Consider the following 15,244-nt stretch of genomic DNA (forward strand, 5'->3'; position numbering starts at 1 on the left):
TGAGGGACAAGTTAAAATTATTTTCTGTGGCATATGACAACATGCCACAGATGCCGTTAAAAACCAAAGAAAAACAATTAGATTTGTCCTTCAGTTTGCAAAAACAAAAATCTTGCTAGTTTTGAAACGACCTTTCATTCCTTTAATAGAGAAACATATTAGGTTACCATATGAGCACAACTATATTGTACTTTTTTGACAGTGTTACTTTTTCCAATTAAATTATTTTATGACTAATTGATTTGATTAATATTTTGCAAATAATAGTTTTGTCACTGGCGATTAGTCTCTCATGCATTAATTATGCTTTAGAAAATAAGCTTTTGTGCCCTTTTAAAAGTTCACGGAACAACAGCTGGAGACAGAGCAGAGGGGGAAATGATAAACAGAATGTGAATGTCTGAAACAGAATAGGAGTGTGAGTGAGACGCTGAGGTGAGCATGTGTGTGCATATGCATGAACTCATTAATGTGTTTAAAAATAAGAAAACAGAACATTGAGTAAGAGATGAGTGGTGCTAGAAGAGAGCAAAGGGCATGGCACAAGAAAGAAGAGGAACATCACGAAAGAAACAGCTTCAGCTACAGCGCAGGTAATGGAGGAAGAGAGGGGATGGATGTAAGCCAAGTCTCTCAGCATTCCCTCCCCCTGTACAGGCCAGCTCAGAGGAGGAGTGTAGGTGGGAGTTAAGCACTTCTCCAGATGTAACTGACTGCTGCTTCTGGAGTCGGACTTTCTCCAGATAAGCCTCCATCACTCGCAGTTCCTAACAGTTCTTGCTCAGTCAAGTACAGGGATAAACAAAATTACAGAACTTTTGCGAGTCATCTGCAAACAATTACACACTTCGTCTTCACCTTTAACGTTTTCTCAACAGGAATCTTGAGGTAAGACGCGATATTTGTTCCAAGATACTCAAGTTGAGATCTGTCTCAGCATCTAATTATCAGAAATAGCATGCCGTTTTTTTTTTTTTTCTTCTGAACTTTCTTGGTCATAAATATTCCAGTGCATATTGAAAAGTTCACTGTAGTTCCCCTTGGACATTAGAAACCGAGTTGATCTGAAATGTATCCTATTCAAATAAATTCACATAAATTTTGACTTATGACCTAGCATATTAAACAGAACTGAACCCTGAGCAAAAGTTAACTTCAAAAGAAGTGTTGAGGTTTAATGATCTTAAAATATTTTGTTGATATAATTATGTATGAATTCAGTTAATATTTTAAAAGTGATGTAAATCTTCGTCTGAGGTTCAGGGCAATTAGCTAGTATTCTAAAGTAATTCAAGCCACCAAAGATCAATTTGAATTAATTTTAACATAAATTATGCCCTCAAAAGTCAAAACAGAACTAATTTGTATAAAACTTTGATATTACTAGAGACCCTTTCCTTTGCAAGATATAGGAAACTTATGATTGTGCTTTATTGCATCAGCTACCACTATGGAAAGAGAAATATTCATGTATAAAATGAGTGTAGAGGGGAAGTGCAAGTAGTAGATGTCAATCATAATGCATTCAAATAGCAAGCCAGAAAATACTGGATGTAAATTGCTTGGTTTATTTAAATGCCGATGTTGCAAACAGCATGAAAGAGACAGGAATGCAGTGGGAATAAAATTGTCCAAAATGGTCTGAGTCATCATGGGTCATTATCGGGCCTCTGTCAGATAAATAAATCATGCCTGATGTTTCACCTTTTGGCTGCCCTGCGCTAAACAACAGATATGAGCGACCTAAGCTGGCAGAAAGGAAAAGTAATAAAAATGCAAAACAGGGTCCTTAGCATCTTTCTGAGCCTTGGAATTCAAATATTCTTGTATTTAGGAAATGCAGCAATTGTCTTCTTCCTCTTAAATGTAGTTTGTGTAATTAAGCTGTGGATGAGTTGCCAGCTTGTGGTAGGAAACCCATGCAATGCTCTTCCTGAGACAAACACTTGATCAATGATTTATTTTTGTGTGGGCTCAGCAGCTCTGTGGGGGAGGACAGATACTACACTTCAATATAACGATATAATTGATGTATGTACAAAACACTAAATATTCATAAATATGTGCAGTAATCATACAGTATTTAGTCAAATTACATCACAGTGTCTACAGATTAATAGTATTAAATTTTAAATTATTTGATGAAACAATATGTACTTGCACAGTGTTTTTTTTATTATTATAATGGTTTCTTTAAATGTGTAACATGTATCAACTAAATTGATATGTAATATGTTTCTTGAATTAGAACTATCCTCACAAAGAGACATCAGTGGTTAAAAAAAAAATCATGACAGACTAACAATATGTTGCAATAAGTTATGTGCGTGAGTCAGGCATGTGCACAACTTTCAGAGGTTGATGAGTCATCATACTTCAGAAGTATTGTCACATGACATCTAAAAAAAGCTTATATGAGACATTCAACATCAATTCAAATGTTCAGTAATTTGCTTGCTTTTAACTGTAAGTTATTTTAGCTTATGCAAGTAAAATTGCAGACTGATTGTTGTATCAACAAATTGTTTACATTGTATGCGATGTAAAACTCTGCTTTGCAGTCACACTGTTCCTAAATCAGATAATGGCATGAGAGGGACATGGCTCCAGTGGGTGTACCTGCTCTCTTAATGTTGGCATCTTGCCTGCTGTTCATCTTGCCCTCATGCCTCTATGCGTGTCCGAGGTCCTGCAGCTGTCCCAGCCCTAAAGAGGTGCACTGTACCTTCCGTCACCTACCCTCCGCCCCACGAAACCTACCCAAGGACACAGAGAGACTCAACCTAGGGTAGGATACTGTGTTGTTGTCTTTAGAAGATTATAGACTTAAAATGAAGTATTTTGACACATTGTGGTTGTGAATAGGTCATGTTATTCCAAAACTGTATGACTTTCTTCTGTGGAACACAAAATAACATTTTTTGGGTTTTTTTAGAAATGGAATTCAATGGTAACCAGAACATTTTGGAACCAACAGTTTTCAGAATATCTTCTTTTGTGTTCCACAGAAGTCATAGCATTCAATTATGTCCTTTTTAGGTCTATTGAAAATGCATGTTTACTGAGTAAAATTAAGTAAATGATTGGTGCTGATTACTCTGCATCTCACAAAATTAAAGGGTGATCGATGTGATATGTTTTAAGCTAACATTTTTTTACCACTATCTTTGTTTAATGTAAAGCTATAACAGCATTGGCACGGTTGGGTCTTCAGATTTTGCAAACCTGCGGCAATTGGAAATGCTCATGCTCCATGGAAACGATATCTCCTCTGTCTCTTCCGGATCCTTTTACCACCTCCGTTCCCTCCAGGTATAAGTTCATATGAGATGCATATCAAACACATTATACTCATCTACTGTACATCTGAAATCTCTGTGTCTCTAATTTTCTATAAATAGTTAAGATACATGAATTTGAAATTGCATTGGGGCATAATTGCTGTTCTTTATTGGCACAGATACTCAAGTTGAGCTACAATAAACTCAAAAGAGTTGACCCCAGCTTGTTTGAGGGCTTGACCAGCCTTGTACGGCTTCATTTAGACCACAACCTCATTGACTTCATTGAGCCTTTTTCATTTAATGGACTCACATCATTAAAGCTATTGCAACTGGAGAGGAACCGACTGCAGGACCTCCACTCTCACACATTTATTACTGTCTCAGTCCTGGGTACATTTTGGAGCTCAGGATTGCGGCATCTGCACCTGGCAGACAACCAACTAAAATACCTGCTGCCTGGAACTCTGCAGCACTTAGACAGGCTAGAAGTCCTCTCTCTACATGGAAACCCCTGGGCCTGTGACTGCCACTTACACTGGTTGTTGGATTGGGACAAAAATCATGAGGGTGAAACTTCTTTGATTGCATTTTCCAGACTTTGCACCACTCACTCAGAATGTTTTGTAATGGCAATGGATAAAATCCCATTGCACACAAATAAATAGAACTTCACATATAGTGTTTATACTGACATTAACTGAAAATTGAGTGTTTAATCTTGTATATTACTGACACTCTATTCTCCAATTTGATACTGTTAAGTGCTTTGACACAATCTGTATTGTTAAAAGCGCTATATAAATAAAGGTGACTTGACTTGACTTGACTGTACATCATTTATTCAAAATTGTTACATTTATCATCACTGTCCTAGATACATTGCATTGTTACATTACATTTAAGGTTGAATGAGTAGTACAACTGACTCCACTGACTGCAAATAACTACAAGGAAAACAAAGGTGTTTTTGTTTATTATTATTTACATTCTCTATCCCTCTTTTTACAGGAGTTATTAAGTGCAAAAAGGACCGTGACTCTGGAGATGCTGGCAACTGTGCTGCATGTGCCTCACCAAAGCCTTTGAACAACAGCCAGATCTTGCAGCTTTCAACCAGCCAGCTCACCTGTGACCAACCCTCCCTTCAATCCCCACTTAAAATTGGGGAGAGTAGCATGTTGGAAAATCAGGAGCCAGATGCCCCCTACATCAAGGATCTGGAGCGTCCTCTTGGCCATCTGACATTCATTCTCTCTGACAGTCATGGGAATCGGGCACACGTGGCATGTAATGTAACACGTCCTGTTGAAGACACCTCCATGGGGTGGGAGCCAGTGAGGAGAACAGATGAGATTGCTGTAAATGTGACTCTACGGGCACTTCTTGAGTGTGAGATCGATAGAGATGCTCTTCAGAACCTGTGGAGGTTGGTTGCCTACTACTACGAGAGCCCAGCCATTTTGGAACGGGGAACCAGACTTGGGAATTCTTCAAAGGTGACTTTTCAGTACTCTCAAGCCTCACATGAGGAATCACCATATTTTACAGAGCTCAAAGGACACTTAATGGCTGAACCAGCCTGGCTTTTACAACCAAGAGTCACCCTTCAGCTGAACCGGCGCAAAACAACAACTAAAAAACTGGTGCTGAACTTCTCTACTTTTATATCAAAGCACATCATTGGAAGAGGGGATGAGGAGGATGTAGTCTCCTCCTGGGCTATGATCCAAAGAGAAGCCCCGGGGAGGATCCAGTCAGTGCTAGAACACTCTGAGGTTAGTCTGGATTGCAGTGTGCTAAGCTCGGGGCATCAGCCTGTGGAGTGGATGCTTCCAGACTTAACAACAGTGGATCAAACTGATTCCCATAAATTAAGGCTGGAGAATTACAGGCTAGTTATAAAAAACACAAGTATTGCAGACTCTGGACTGTATCATTGCTTTGTGAGGACTGACACTAATGTGGACATTGTCACCTATAGACTCACAGTCAGGATGCGCCTCTTAAGTCCCAGTGATTTAAATGGAAAGAAGATATCCGTGGAGAATGGGGACACTCTTAGTCTTCCCTGTTTAGTAACTTCTCCTCATCCAATTGAGACAAGATGGTTCCTAGCAAACAATCAGATTCTTAAAGCATCAGACATGAAAGGAAGGGTGTATGTATCACAGAACAACACTTTGATCATCAAAAAAGTGACTTACGAGGATGCCGGAGAGTATAGTTGTTTAGCAGCTAACCTCTATGGGGCTGATATGTTGTCTCATCTAATTGTTGTTACTGGTGAAAAGGAAGACACACAAAGAGGTGTTACAGTATCGATGGGTGAATTACTGCTTTTTGAAAATGAGGACAGTGAAGGGTCAGGATACGAAGAAATCAAAAGACCAACTGTTAAACACACACCTCAGAGGGTCGATGGAAAGCACAGAGGTGGCAGCTTCCGACAAAATGCAAAAGTAAAGAAAATCAAAGAGAGTGTGAGAAAACCTAATAACTCTGTCAAAGAGCTTGATCCCAGCCGCTGGGAGCAGATTCTTGCAAAAGCTAACGCTAAACTCTCAACAATGCCACCAGTCACGACGCATCTAGAAATGACAAAAACACTGAAAACAGTGACTGAGTCTTCACTGATTACAACCACCAAAACTTTGGCTGATACCTTTAAAATGACTAAAACAGATGTTACAGCTAGCAGTACCAGCGCAAGTTCAAGCATCCAACATTTCAATGCGAAACAGCTGGAACCACCACCTCACAATGAGCACGTACAAGAAACTACACAGGGAGAAAAATCAAAACACAAGACAAGTGATTATAACATTTCAGATTTGACTTTAGAACACATAGACACAACAACAGTACCTGAACATGAGACTCAGCTGGTAAAACAGGTAGACAGACAGACAATAGAAGAGAAAATAAGGGCAAACAATAATTCCATCTGGAACCAAAGACGAAGATTCCCATATAGGCAGCGTAGGCCTCCTTCACGTAGACCACGTCCAAAGAGACCAAATTTCACCCTAGCTCCCTCTACAGCAGTGCCATTCACTCACTCTCCAGTCAAGACACTGATACCTAAAAGCAGTGTAGCAATGACCACTAACTCTTATACTCAAGCCCAAAACAAAGATGTCACAGCATCAATGACTTTAGAAGTTTCTCCTGCACACTACCCAGTAACTGAAAGCTTAGCCATGGCAGTCACAAAGGACCCTCTTAAAGAGCCTATAACAACGTTTAGAAAAGATGAGAACTTGAATGAACTTGAAGGCAAAACAAAACACATTGAGTCAGTTCAGCTTGTAAGTACAACATCTCTGCAAGAAAATGAAGCCATTCCTGCTACACGTGCTACACCCAGACAGATCAACAGGTATGGACATGAAAACAGAGAGATCATTTTGAGAACTAATAGCCAGGCAAATGAGGATAAGACAAGGCAGATTTCGGCAACTGTCATCCCTAATCTTCAAATCAGCAACATGAATCCTCCAGAGACAAAAATAGCACATGTGACTGAGAAACCAACCTTAACTAATGTGGAGCGGCAGAGAGTTTACAACTGGGCAATGCATCCTGAAGGAGTTCCTATCCACCCCTGGTTAATCCAGACTTATACACCAAAAAAACAAATCTCAATTACACCCCGTCCCTACACTCAGTCTCCCTTCTGGCCCACAGTTCATAGCTCAAAGCACCACCACTCCCAAGACAAAACTTGGTATTTCCTACAAACAGGAGGCAGGGGTGCAGGGGTCACCAATCGGCCTGAAATCACTGCTCAAACAGCAAAGCCCACAGCTTATATTTCGGGGTCAGCGACAGCTTCCGTTGTGAGGACCATAGCTCCGCATGTCAGCTCATCTCGTGTACGTGACCACTTACTTTTCAACAGGCTCAGAAACAGATATAGACAGTCACAGCTTGATGCATATCGACTAGCCCAGATGGGAAAGCTTGTCACTTCCAAGCCAAGGATATATCGTCCCACCCCACAGCCTCACCAAGCTCCAATATCCCAAGCATCTACAAGCCTGTGACTCCCCCATCCATCCTAGCATATACAAACAAACCAACCTTCACAGTTAGCGTACCATATGGTAGTCGCTGGCACTACGGTCAGTTTGGAGCAAAGAAACTGAGCACTGCCATTCCCTTTCCAAACCTGATGGGCAATGGCGTCAAACCCAGGATCACAGCAACTGAATCCGTTACTATATCTGCTTTAGCAGAGACAGATGTGTTCTTGTCCTGTAGATCATCTGGGGACCCTAAACCTATTGTTTCATGGACCAAAGTTTCAACAGGTTAGGTGATTCTTCATTGCATAACTTTTATGGATGCATCTGTCTGAATGGAGGATGATACAATTTATAAAGCGCCTACTCCCAGCTTACTTTAGATAGTTATCAAACACTGCCATCATGCTTCATAAGTGCCCAAGATTTTCTTTTCATGATTATTTTCTTTATGAGGGCCTGCATGCAATTTTCTATTTTCTGAGTGACTCTGGAGTGCAACTGAAGCCAAATTATCAGCTTATGGTAATTATCATAATAGCTGCAGCTATTTGATGACAGAAATATTTGTAATCATTGAATAAAAGGAAACGGTAATTTTGTGTTTGAATAAGTTGTTGAAAGGCTGCAATCAGTAATACTTGTATTGAGAAATTGTATATACAACACTTACATGTTTTACATAAATTGGATCAAGTCATACAGGTGCATTTTGGTTAAATTATAACAGAAACATTTGTATTGTCCTGGAGGTTAATCTACATAGCCCTGATTTGAAAGTTCACTAACAGCTACAAAAAAAGGCTAAAAGACCCCACTGTGAGAGATATACATAATTCAGATCAAAGCATACAGAATGGGACATACCCCAACTGTGCTGTTTGTTTTAGAAAGAGTCAAACAGTTCAATCATTTTTGAACATTATTTGATTAGGCTATTGATGTATTTACTTTTTTTCAACTCTTTTACAGGTGCAACAATTCAGACCAACACAAAATTTGGACAAAGATTTGAGGTCCTTTCAAATGGTACTTTTATGATTAAAAATGTCCAGCTGCAAGACAGAGGCCAGTACCTTTGCACAGCTCAAAACAAATTTGGTTCAGACCGCATGGTAGTTACCCTTGTTGTCCAGACTCAGCCTCCAAAAATCAAGAGTTCAAGGGCCAGAGATGTCTCAGTGTTTTTGGGAAACTCAGTCAGCTTGGACTGTATTGCGGTGGGTAAACCAGAAGCTCAGATTTCATGGGTACTTCCAGACAGGACATTTGTGCGAGACATTGGTACCCTTGACCGAAGAGTATCTCTTCTTCCAAACGGAACACTGAGTATTCATTCAGCAAACTTTTCTAATAAAGGTGATTATAAGTGTATTGCCAGCAATGCGGCAGGAGCTGATACACTCACATACCACATTCGTGTTGCTGCTCTACCTCCAATAATTGTTGAGGTTTCACATGAGACTATATTTATGAATGCTGGAAGAAACGTATATGTGAACTGCACTGCTAAAGGAGAGCCATTCCCACTAATTAAGTGGGTTCTCCCTGATGGTTCACAAATGAAGCCCACACAGTTTATTGGAAGCCGGATATTTATTTTCCCAAATGGAACGCTTTATATAAAGAATGTCAATCCCAGTGATTCAGGGAGGTATGAGTGCTCAGCAACCAATCCAGTGGGCTTTGCTAAAAGAACAGTTCAGATGGATGTTAGGCAAGAGGCTCCAGGCCCCTGGAAAGGCCTATATCAGCAACACAGTGTCACAGCAACATATGGATCCACAGTTTTCCTGCATTGTCCAGAGTCTGTAGGTTCCCATAGAGGCACATTCTGGAGACTACCATCTAAAATCATTCTGGAACATCAGTACAGGTACATGTTTAATGCTTTATTTAAAGACAAGCTAAACGTAAAATAAAGAGTTTTTCTGCTTATTAATGTGGGGGCTTGTTTCCCCTTTGAAGCACCCCATACAGAGGGTTTATTTAAGTCAAGCCGTCGCAGCTTTATTGTCATTTTTTCCTTTAATAAGATATTTTCATTTTTCTCTTTTGGACAATTATTGGTTCTCACTGTTCACACCATGCAGTCTGACACACACTCTCAAACTCACAGCAAGCCAACTTCATCACTTGTGTAATTCAAACATTATATGGTGTAGATTAAACAAGCAGTCTGTCTCAGACTGGAAAGCCCAAACAAACCCCGCTGATCCAGACAATACAGTAACTGAGCGAGACGCAAGAGCAATTTGTCTACTTCATATGCTTAGCAGGACCATCTCTAGGAATTCTGGTGCTTAGTCATCTATACAACAGGCTACTTAAAGCAGTTAGATAACAAATAAATGTAACATTAGGCATTCATTATTACGTCTAGAACTAAAATTTATCAAAATTAAATTATGTTCAAAAATGTTAAATATTGCTTTATAATCCTGTAGTGCGACTTCAGCTACAACAATAATTTAATGACGAATCAATAGAAACGTAGCCACTGATAATGATGATGTGTGTATGTTTATGTGATTTATGAGGACATAAATTTATAGGCTACTGGTATAACAATATAAACATATTTTATGGGGAAATTTCCTCGTAGTCCTCAAATTAAAATAGCTTTAAAAACATACTAAACAAAGTTTTATTAAAAATGTTAAAATGCAGAAAGTTTTGTGAGATGGGTAGGTCTAGGGTTAGGGTTATAGGAGATACAGAAAATACAGTTTGTACAGTATAAAAACCATTACGCCTACAGAGAGTCTACATAAAACACAAAAATCAATGTGTGTGTGTGTGTGTGTGTGTGTACTTGTTTATGCTACATTGTGGGGACCAAATGTCCCCACAAGGATAGTAAAACCTGAAAAACTGAAGTAAAACCGGTATGCGGCCCCCACGAGGGGAAAAAATTATTAAAAATAGTAAATTATGTTTATCTGAAAGTGTAACAATGCGAACAGGTTTTCTGTAAGGGGTAGGTTTAAGGTTGGGTTAGGGGATAAAAAAATATTGTAGGTCAGTATAAAAGTAATAGAAGTCTATGAAAAATCCCAAACATGTGTGTGTGTGTGTGTGTGTGTGAGTGTGTGCGCGCACGTTTTTGTGACATATGAGGACACAAATTTGTATAATGACATGGATATGACATAGGTATTACAAGGAGAAGATGACTTATGAAGACAATACCCCATGTGCCCATATTTCAAAAGGCTTATAAATCATACAGAATGAGTTTTTTTTTTTTTTTTTGAGAAAGTAAAAATGCACAGTTTCCCGTAAGGGGTAGGTTTAGGTGTAGGGTTGGTGTAGAGCGATATAAAATACGGTTTGTACAGTATAAAAACCATTACGCCTATGGAATGTCCCCACAATTCACAAAAACAAACGTGTGTGTGTGTGTGTGTGTGTGTGTGTGTGTGTGTGAAAGAGAGATCTTAGTAAAACGTGAGTAAACTAGTTTGTCTATACTGCTCTTAACTATGAGTATTCCACAAATACCCTTTATATTTCTCTTCTCTTGTTCTGTAGGACCTATAAGTCTTTAAAAGGATTTAAAAAAAAAAAAAAAAAAAATTAAACCTTTTGTCAAAACATTCAAAGTTTGTCTTGACAAACTTGCTTTACTTTTTCAATAACAGATTTATGAATTTATTTGGATTTCATTTTAATTGTACTGCCTTACATTCAAATTCACATTGCAATTCTAAATCCTGTTTCCTACCTTAATTATTATTTAAATTTTTTTATTTAAAAATTAAAATAGACTGTAAATGACTGTAGCTAAGATGTAGGCTAAGATGTACAGTAGGCCTATCCCTTTCAAAACAAAAATATATGGGAATATACTACAAAATATAATGCAGTATATTACATAATGTATTTTCATAAATGGGAAACTACCCTTATGAAACAAAAATATATGGGAATATACTACAAAATATAATGCAGTATTTGCATAATACATTTCCATAAATGATAAACTAGTGCTTATATATTTCAATAAAATGCAATATATGCATATTAATACAAATATATATATACACAGTATATATAATACATTTCAGTCATGAAACTCTAGATGGCGCAAGTTGACGGGTTGTTAATGTAACTGATGATATTCAGAGAGTGTTAAACGACTTGGCACAAGCTGATTGGTTCATGCTGCATATGCAGCCAATGAGCTTACTGCCTTGCATTTATATGGCTGGCTAGTAGTATTCACTTGAGATTCCTGCAGCGCTTTCAGAGTATCTCTGAAGCCCTCCACCTTCCCCCTCTCCACCTGTATAGATCTGCTATGGGTTATTTTATATGCTATTTGTGCAGCAGCAGTATGTCTTAAATTCTCATGGCACCGTATCACCATATGCATTGGCAGTAGCAAGTTCCTGTACTTGCTTGCAGCAGCAGCAGCAGCACTAATCTACAACTACAGCTATAATCAACAGCAGCAGCAATGTAGCATATCTATTCCGCCAAGATCAAATACATTAACATTGTCATATCCATCCACCATGCTAAAATCTTCCGAGAGTTGTCATGATTGAAATATATTTATTTTTTTTTATTTTTTTTTATTTTTTACAAATTAAGACAAATATAGCATTACATGTAATATAAATAAAGTTTAAAAGGGTTTCTGGTGTGGGTTTTTGGGGTTATAGTTGTGTTGAAGAGTAGAGCCTGTGGTTAGGATGACGATTGGCCGAACACCATTAAGACTATAAGTATGTTACTTCGTTTAAAAAGTAATGGCTGTGCACTCTTCAGCGCAGTCATTGACTCTTTCCTAAATACTTTAGTACATGCAGGTGTGCTTGTGCTATTGGTGACTAGCTACTGTATATATGAAATATATAATATAAATAATTATAGAATTTAAGAAATATATTACATTATTTATTTTATATGTATTATTCAATATATTGTAATATTAACATTATTATTATTATTATTTTTGTAAGGGATATCACATAATCTAAAAAACCATGTCACACACTCTGCTTTTTTTTAATGAAAGGTCTCACTTGTCTCTTATTATACAATCGGACAAGCAACATTTGAAAGGACATGGAAAATAAATTGCATAGTGTGCAGCTATCTTAAGAACAATTCTATGAGCTCTGTTATCCTATCATAGTTAATTACTATGAAATAGTACAGCTGTCATAAAAAGATGTAAACAATTTCTCTCTTTTTGTTTTCAGTCCACAAAGACACATCACTGCTTTCCCCAATGGCACTCTGAGAATTCTGAGACTGACTGAGAAAGATGGAGGCAATTATCTGTGCATGTATCAAAGACCAAATGGTGAGGACATGGAGCTGTTTCAAGTAGAGGTTCTCATGAGGCCACCAAAGATAGAGAACACTGGGGCACAACATAAAAGAGTTGCTAATGGAGACAACTTCCTGGTGGACTGTGTAGCTTCTGGCCTTCCAGATCCTGAGGTTTCATGGAGCCTCCCAGATGGCACCATGATCAACAATGCCCTCCAGTCGGATGACAGCGGAATCCGTATCCGGCGCTATATCATCTTTGGGAATGGAACGCTTTTGTTGCAACAAATGGGAAAGAAGGATGAAGGCAATTATACATGCTATGCTAAGAACACCCTGGGGGAGGATGCAATGAAAGTAAGTGTCCACGTGGTGCCAAACTCACCCCAAATAACTTCTAAAGAGCAGTTATCTATGTGGGCACCTTTCGGGCAATCAGCACAAATGAAGTGTGATGCTACAGGCGTGCTACCACCTACGATCATCTGGATCTCACCAAGGAATGAGATAATACCCTCATCTTCAGTCAAATACCAAATCCTAAATGATGGGACTCTGATCATTAAAAAACTGACTTTGGCTGACCAGGGGAAGTATGCCTGTGTTGCACGGAACCCAGCCGGAGACAACATCAAGAACGTGAACCTTCTAGTTGAGGTTAAAGGTCCGCAAATCAATGGACATAGTGGGCGATCAGAGAACAAAATTTTAGCTGTGTATTACCAGACCTTGCTGCTGGATTGCAAAGCAGAAGGTAAGCCTGAACCACAGATCACCTGGACCACACCTTACGGCATGTCTCTACCCACTCCATATTTGGGAGGTAGGTTCCAAGTCCACAGGAATGGCACTCTTGAATTGAGGGGCATTCGAAAGACTGATGAAGGGCGGTTTCTGTGCATAGCCAAGAATTACTTAGGGGAAGCAAGTCTAGCAGTTGACCTCGAAGTTGCATCACTTGCTGAGAAGCCAAGCTTTCCAGTGCCAAACATAGAGGTTCGTCCTCTCAAAGCAGATGGTGACGACATATCTTTGGAGTGTCGTGCTACAGGAAAACCAAAGCCAGAGTTTCTATGGATTCTACCCAATGGAACGGCACTGAATCCAGGCATGAAACTTCAGCGGTTCATTCACTACCTGGAAAATGGGACTTTACACATTACGCAGCCAGGTGTCATTGACAAAGGTGTGTATCGGTGCCTGGCTAAAAATGTAGCTGGACAAGCAGAAAAGCGCTATGCTTTAGAACCTGGACAGAAGCCTCAAATTAGAAGTACAGCATCAACAATGAAGATTTCGTTTGGACAGACACTAAATATGCCATGCAATGCTGATGGCTGGCCTCAGGCAACAATTACCTGGACTCTTCCAAATGGCCTGGTCTTAGACAAACCCCAGGTTATTGGAAGAGTAACATATTTATCTAACGGCACACTTCAGATAAAAGAAACATCCAAATTTGATAGAGGAACGTATGCATGCAAAGCCACAAACACCTTTGGATCCTCAACATTGTCATATCCAGTAAGTATCATGGTGTTTCCACCTCAAATCACTCATGCTCCACCTTCAATAACCAGAGTTAACAGGGGGTCACCTGTGATTCTGAACTGTATAGCTGCTGGCATACCCAAACCAGACATTTCTTGGACTCTGCCTGGACGTACCACACTTGTACCCAATAGTCGCTTCACAGCACAGGGTGGAATTCACATGACAGAGGAGGGAAATTTGGTCATACAGGACCCAGGCCTCATGAACTCAGGGATTTACAAATGTAATGCTAGAAATGCCTTGGGAACAGACTTCAAAGCAACATACCTTCAAGTGATCTGAGCAATAGCAAGAAATTCATTCAGGTCATTTAGAAAAATAAATGGGAACCTTTCTTTAAAAACATAAATCGTACTTAAAAAGTGCACCAAAGCACTTAAAATACCCCCAACGATGTTGTTAAATGGCATTTTTTCTTAATGGTTTTTGTGAACAGCCATGGATTGTTGTCTTTGGATCTGCCCATTAACCGACCCAAGGATAAGATTTCTTTAGTATTCTGTATTTAATTTATGAAATTATTGGTTTGTACATATTTATATATTCCACAGATTAAACAGAATAATTTTTACATACTTTCTTTAACATAAATTGTACATAAAACATTCCAGAATGTCTGTGATTTGTCTGATACGTTCTGTCTGTTGAATTTCTTGCATTCTTCAATGTATTAGAACAAAATAGCCTTGTCAGAGCAGAACGAGGCCTTGTATGGTACAAATGTTGGCATTGTAGTAGCTGTCGAAATAAATCAGACAAGAATGTATGTAAGACACATGGCCACACTGGGCAAATAAATAATAATATTTGATTTCTGGTCTTCAGTCTTTAATATCAAGTCAAATCACATTTAGTTGTACAGTGCTTTATACAACACAGATTGTTCAAGCAGCTTCACAATAGTGGGAACATAACAAAAACAGGAAAATATTAATGTTGTAAAATTCATCAATTATGAAACAACATCAATTATGAAAGCAGCTTTATAGAAGTTAATAGTGTCATTATGAAGCTCAATTTAGTGCAGTGTTGTTTTAATTCAGTTCAATAACTGTGTTAGTTGTAAAGTTCATCATTTATGAAAAAAATGTAATT

General features: G+C 38.7%; 1 protein-coding gene across 1 annotated transcript; it reads left to right on the forward strand.

Moving 5' to 3' along the window:
• The first annotated feature begins 810 nt into the window (after nucleotides 1-810).
• On the forward strand, nucleotides 811-14,960 carry si:ch211-159i8.4 (matrix-remodeling-associated protein 5). The gene is given in 8 exon segments (XM_058798832.1): nucleotides 811-888; nucleotides 2,562-2,788; nucleotides 3,183-3,312; nucleotides 3,461-3,851; nucleotides 4,293-7,289; nucleotides 7,292-7,597; nucleotides 8,282-9,185; nucleotides 12,523-14,960. Coding segments are annotated over 7 exon segments (6,825 nt in total). The 5' UTR covers nucleotides 811-888; nucleotides 2,562-2,600; the 3' UTR covers nucleotides 14,432-14,960.
• The last annotated feature ends 284 nt before the right edge of the window (nucleotides 14,961-15,244 follow it).

Source organism: Onychostoma macrolepis, chromosome 14 (assembly GCF_012432095.1).
Source record: "Onychostoma macrolepis isolate SWU-2019 chromosome 14, ASM1243209v1, whole genome shotgun sequence".
Taxonomy (NCBI): domain Eukaryota; kingdom Metazoa; phylum Chordata; class Actinopteri; order Cypriniformes; family Cyprinidae; genus Onychostoma; species Onychostoma macrolepis.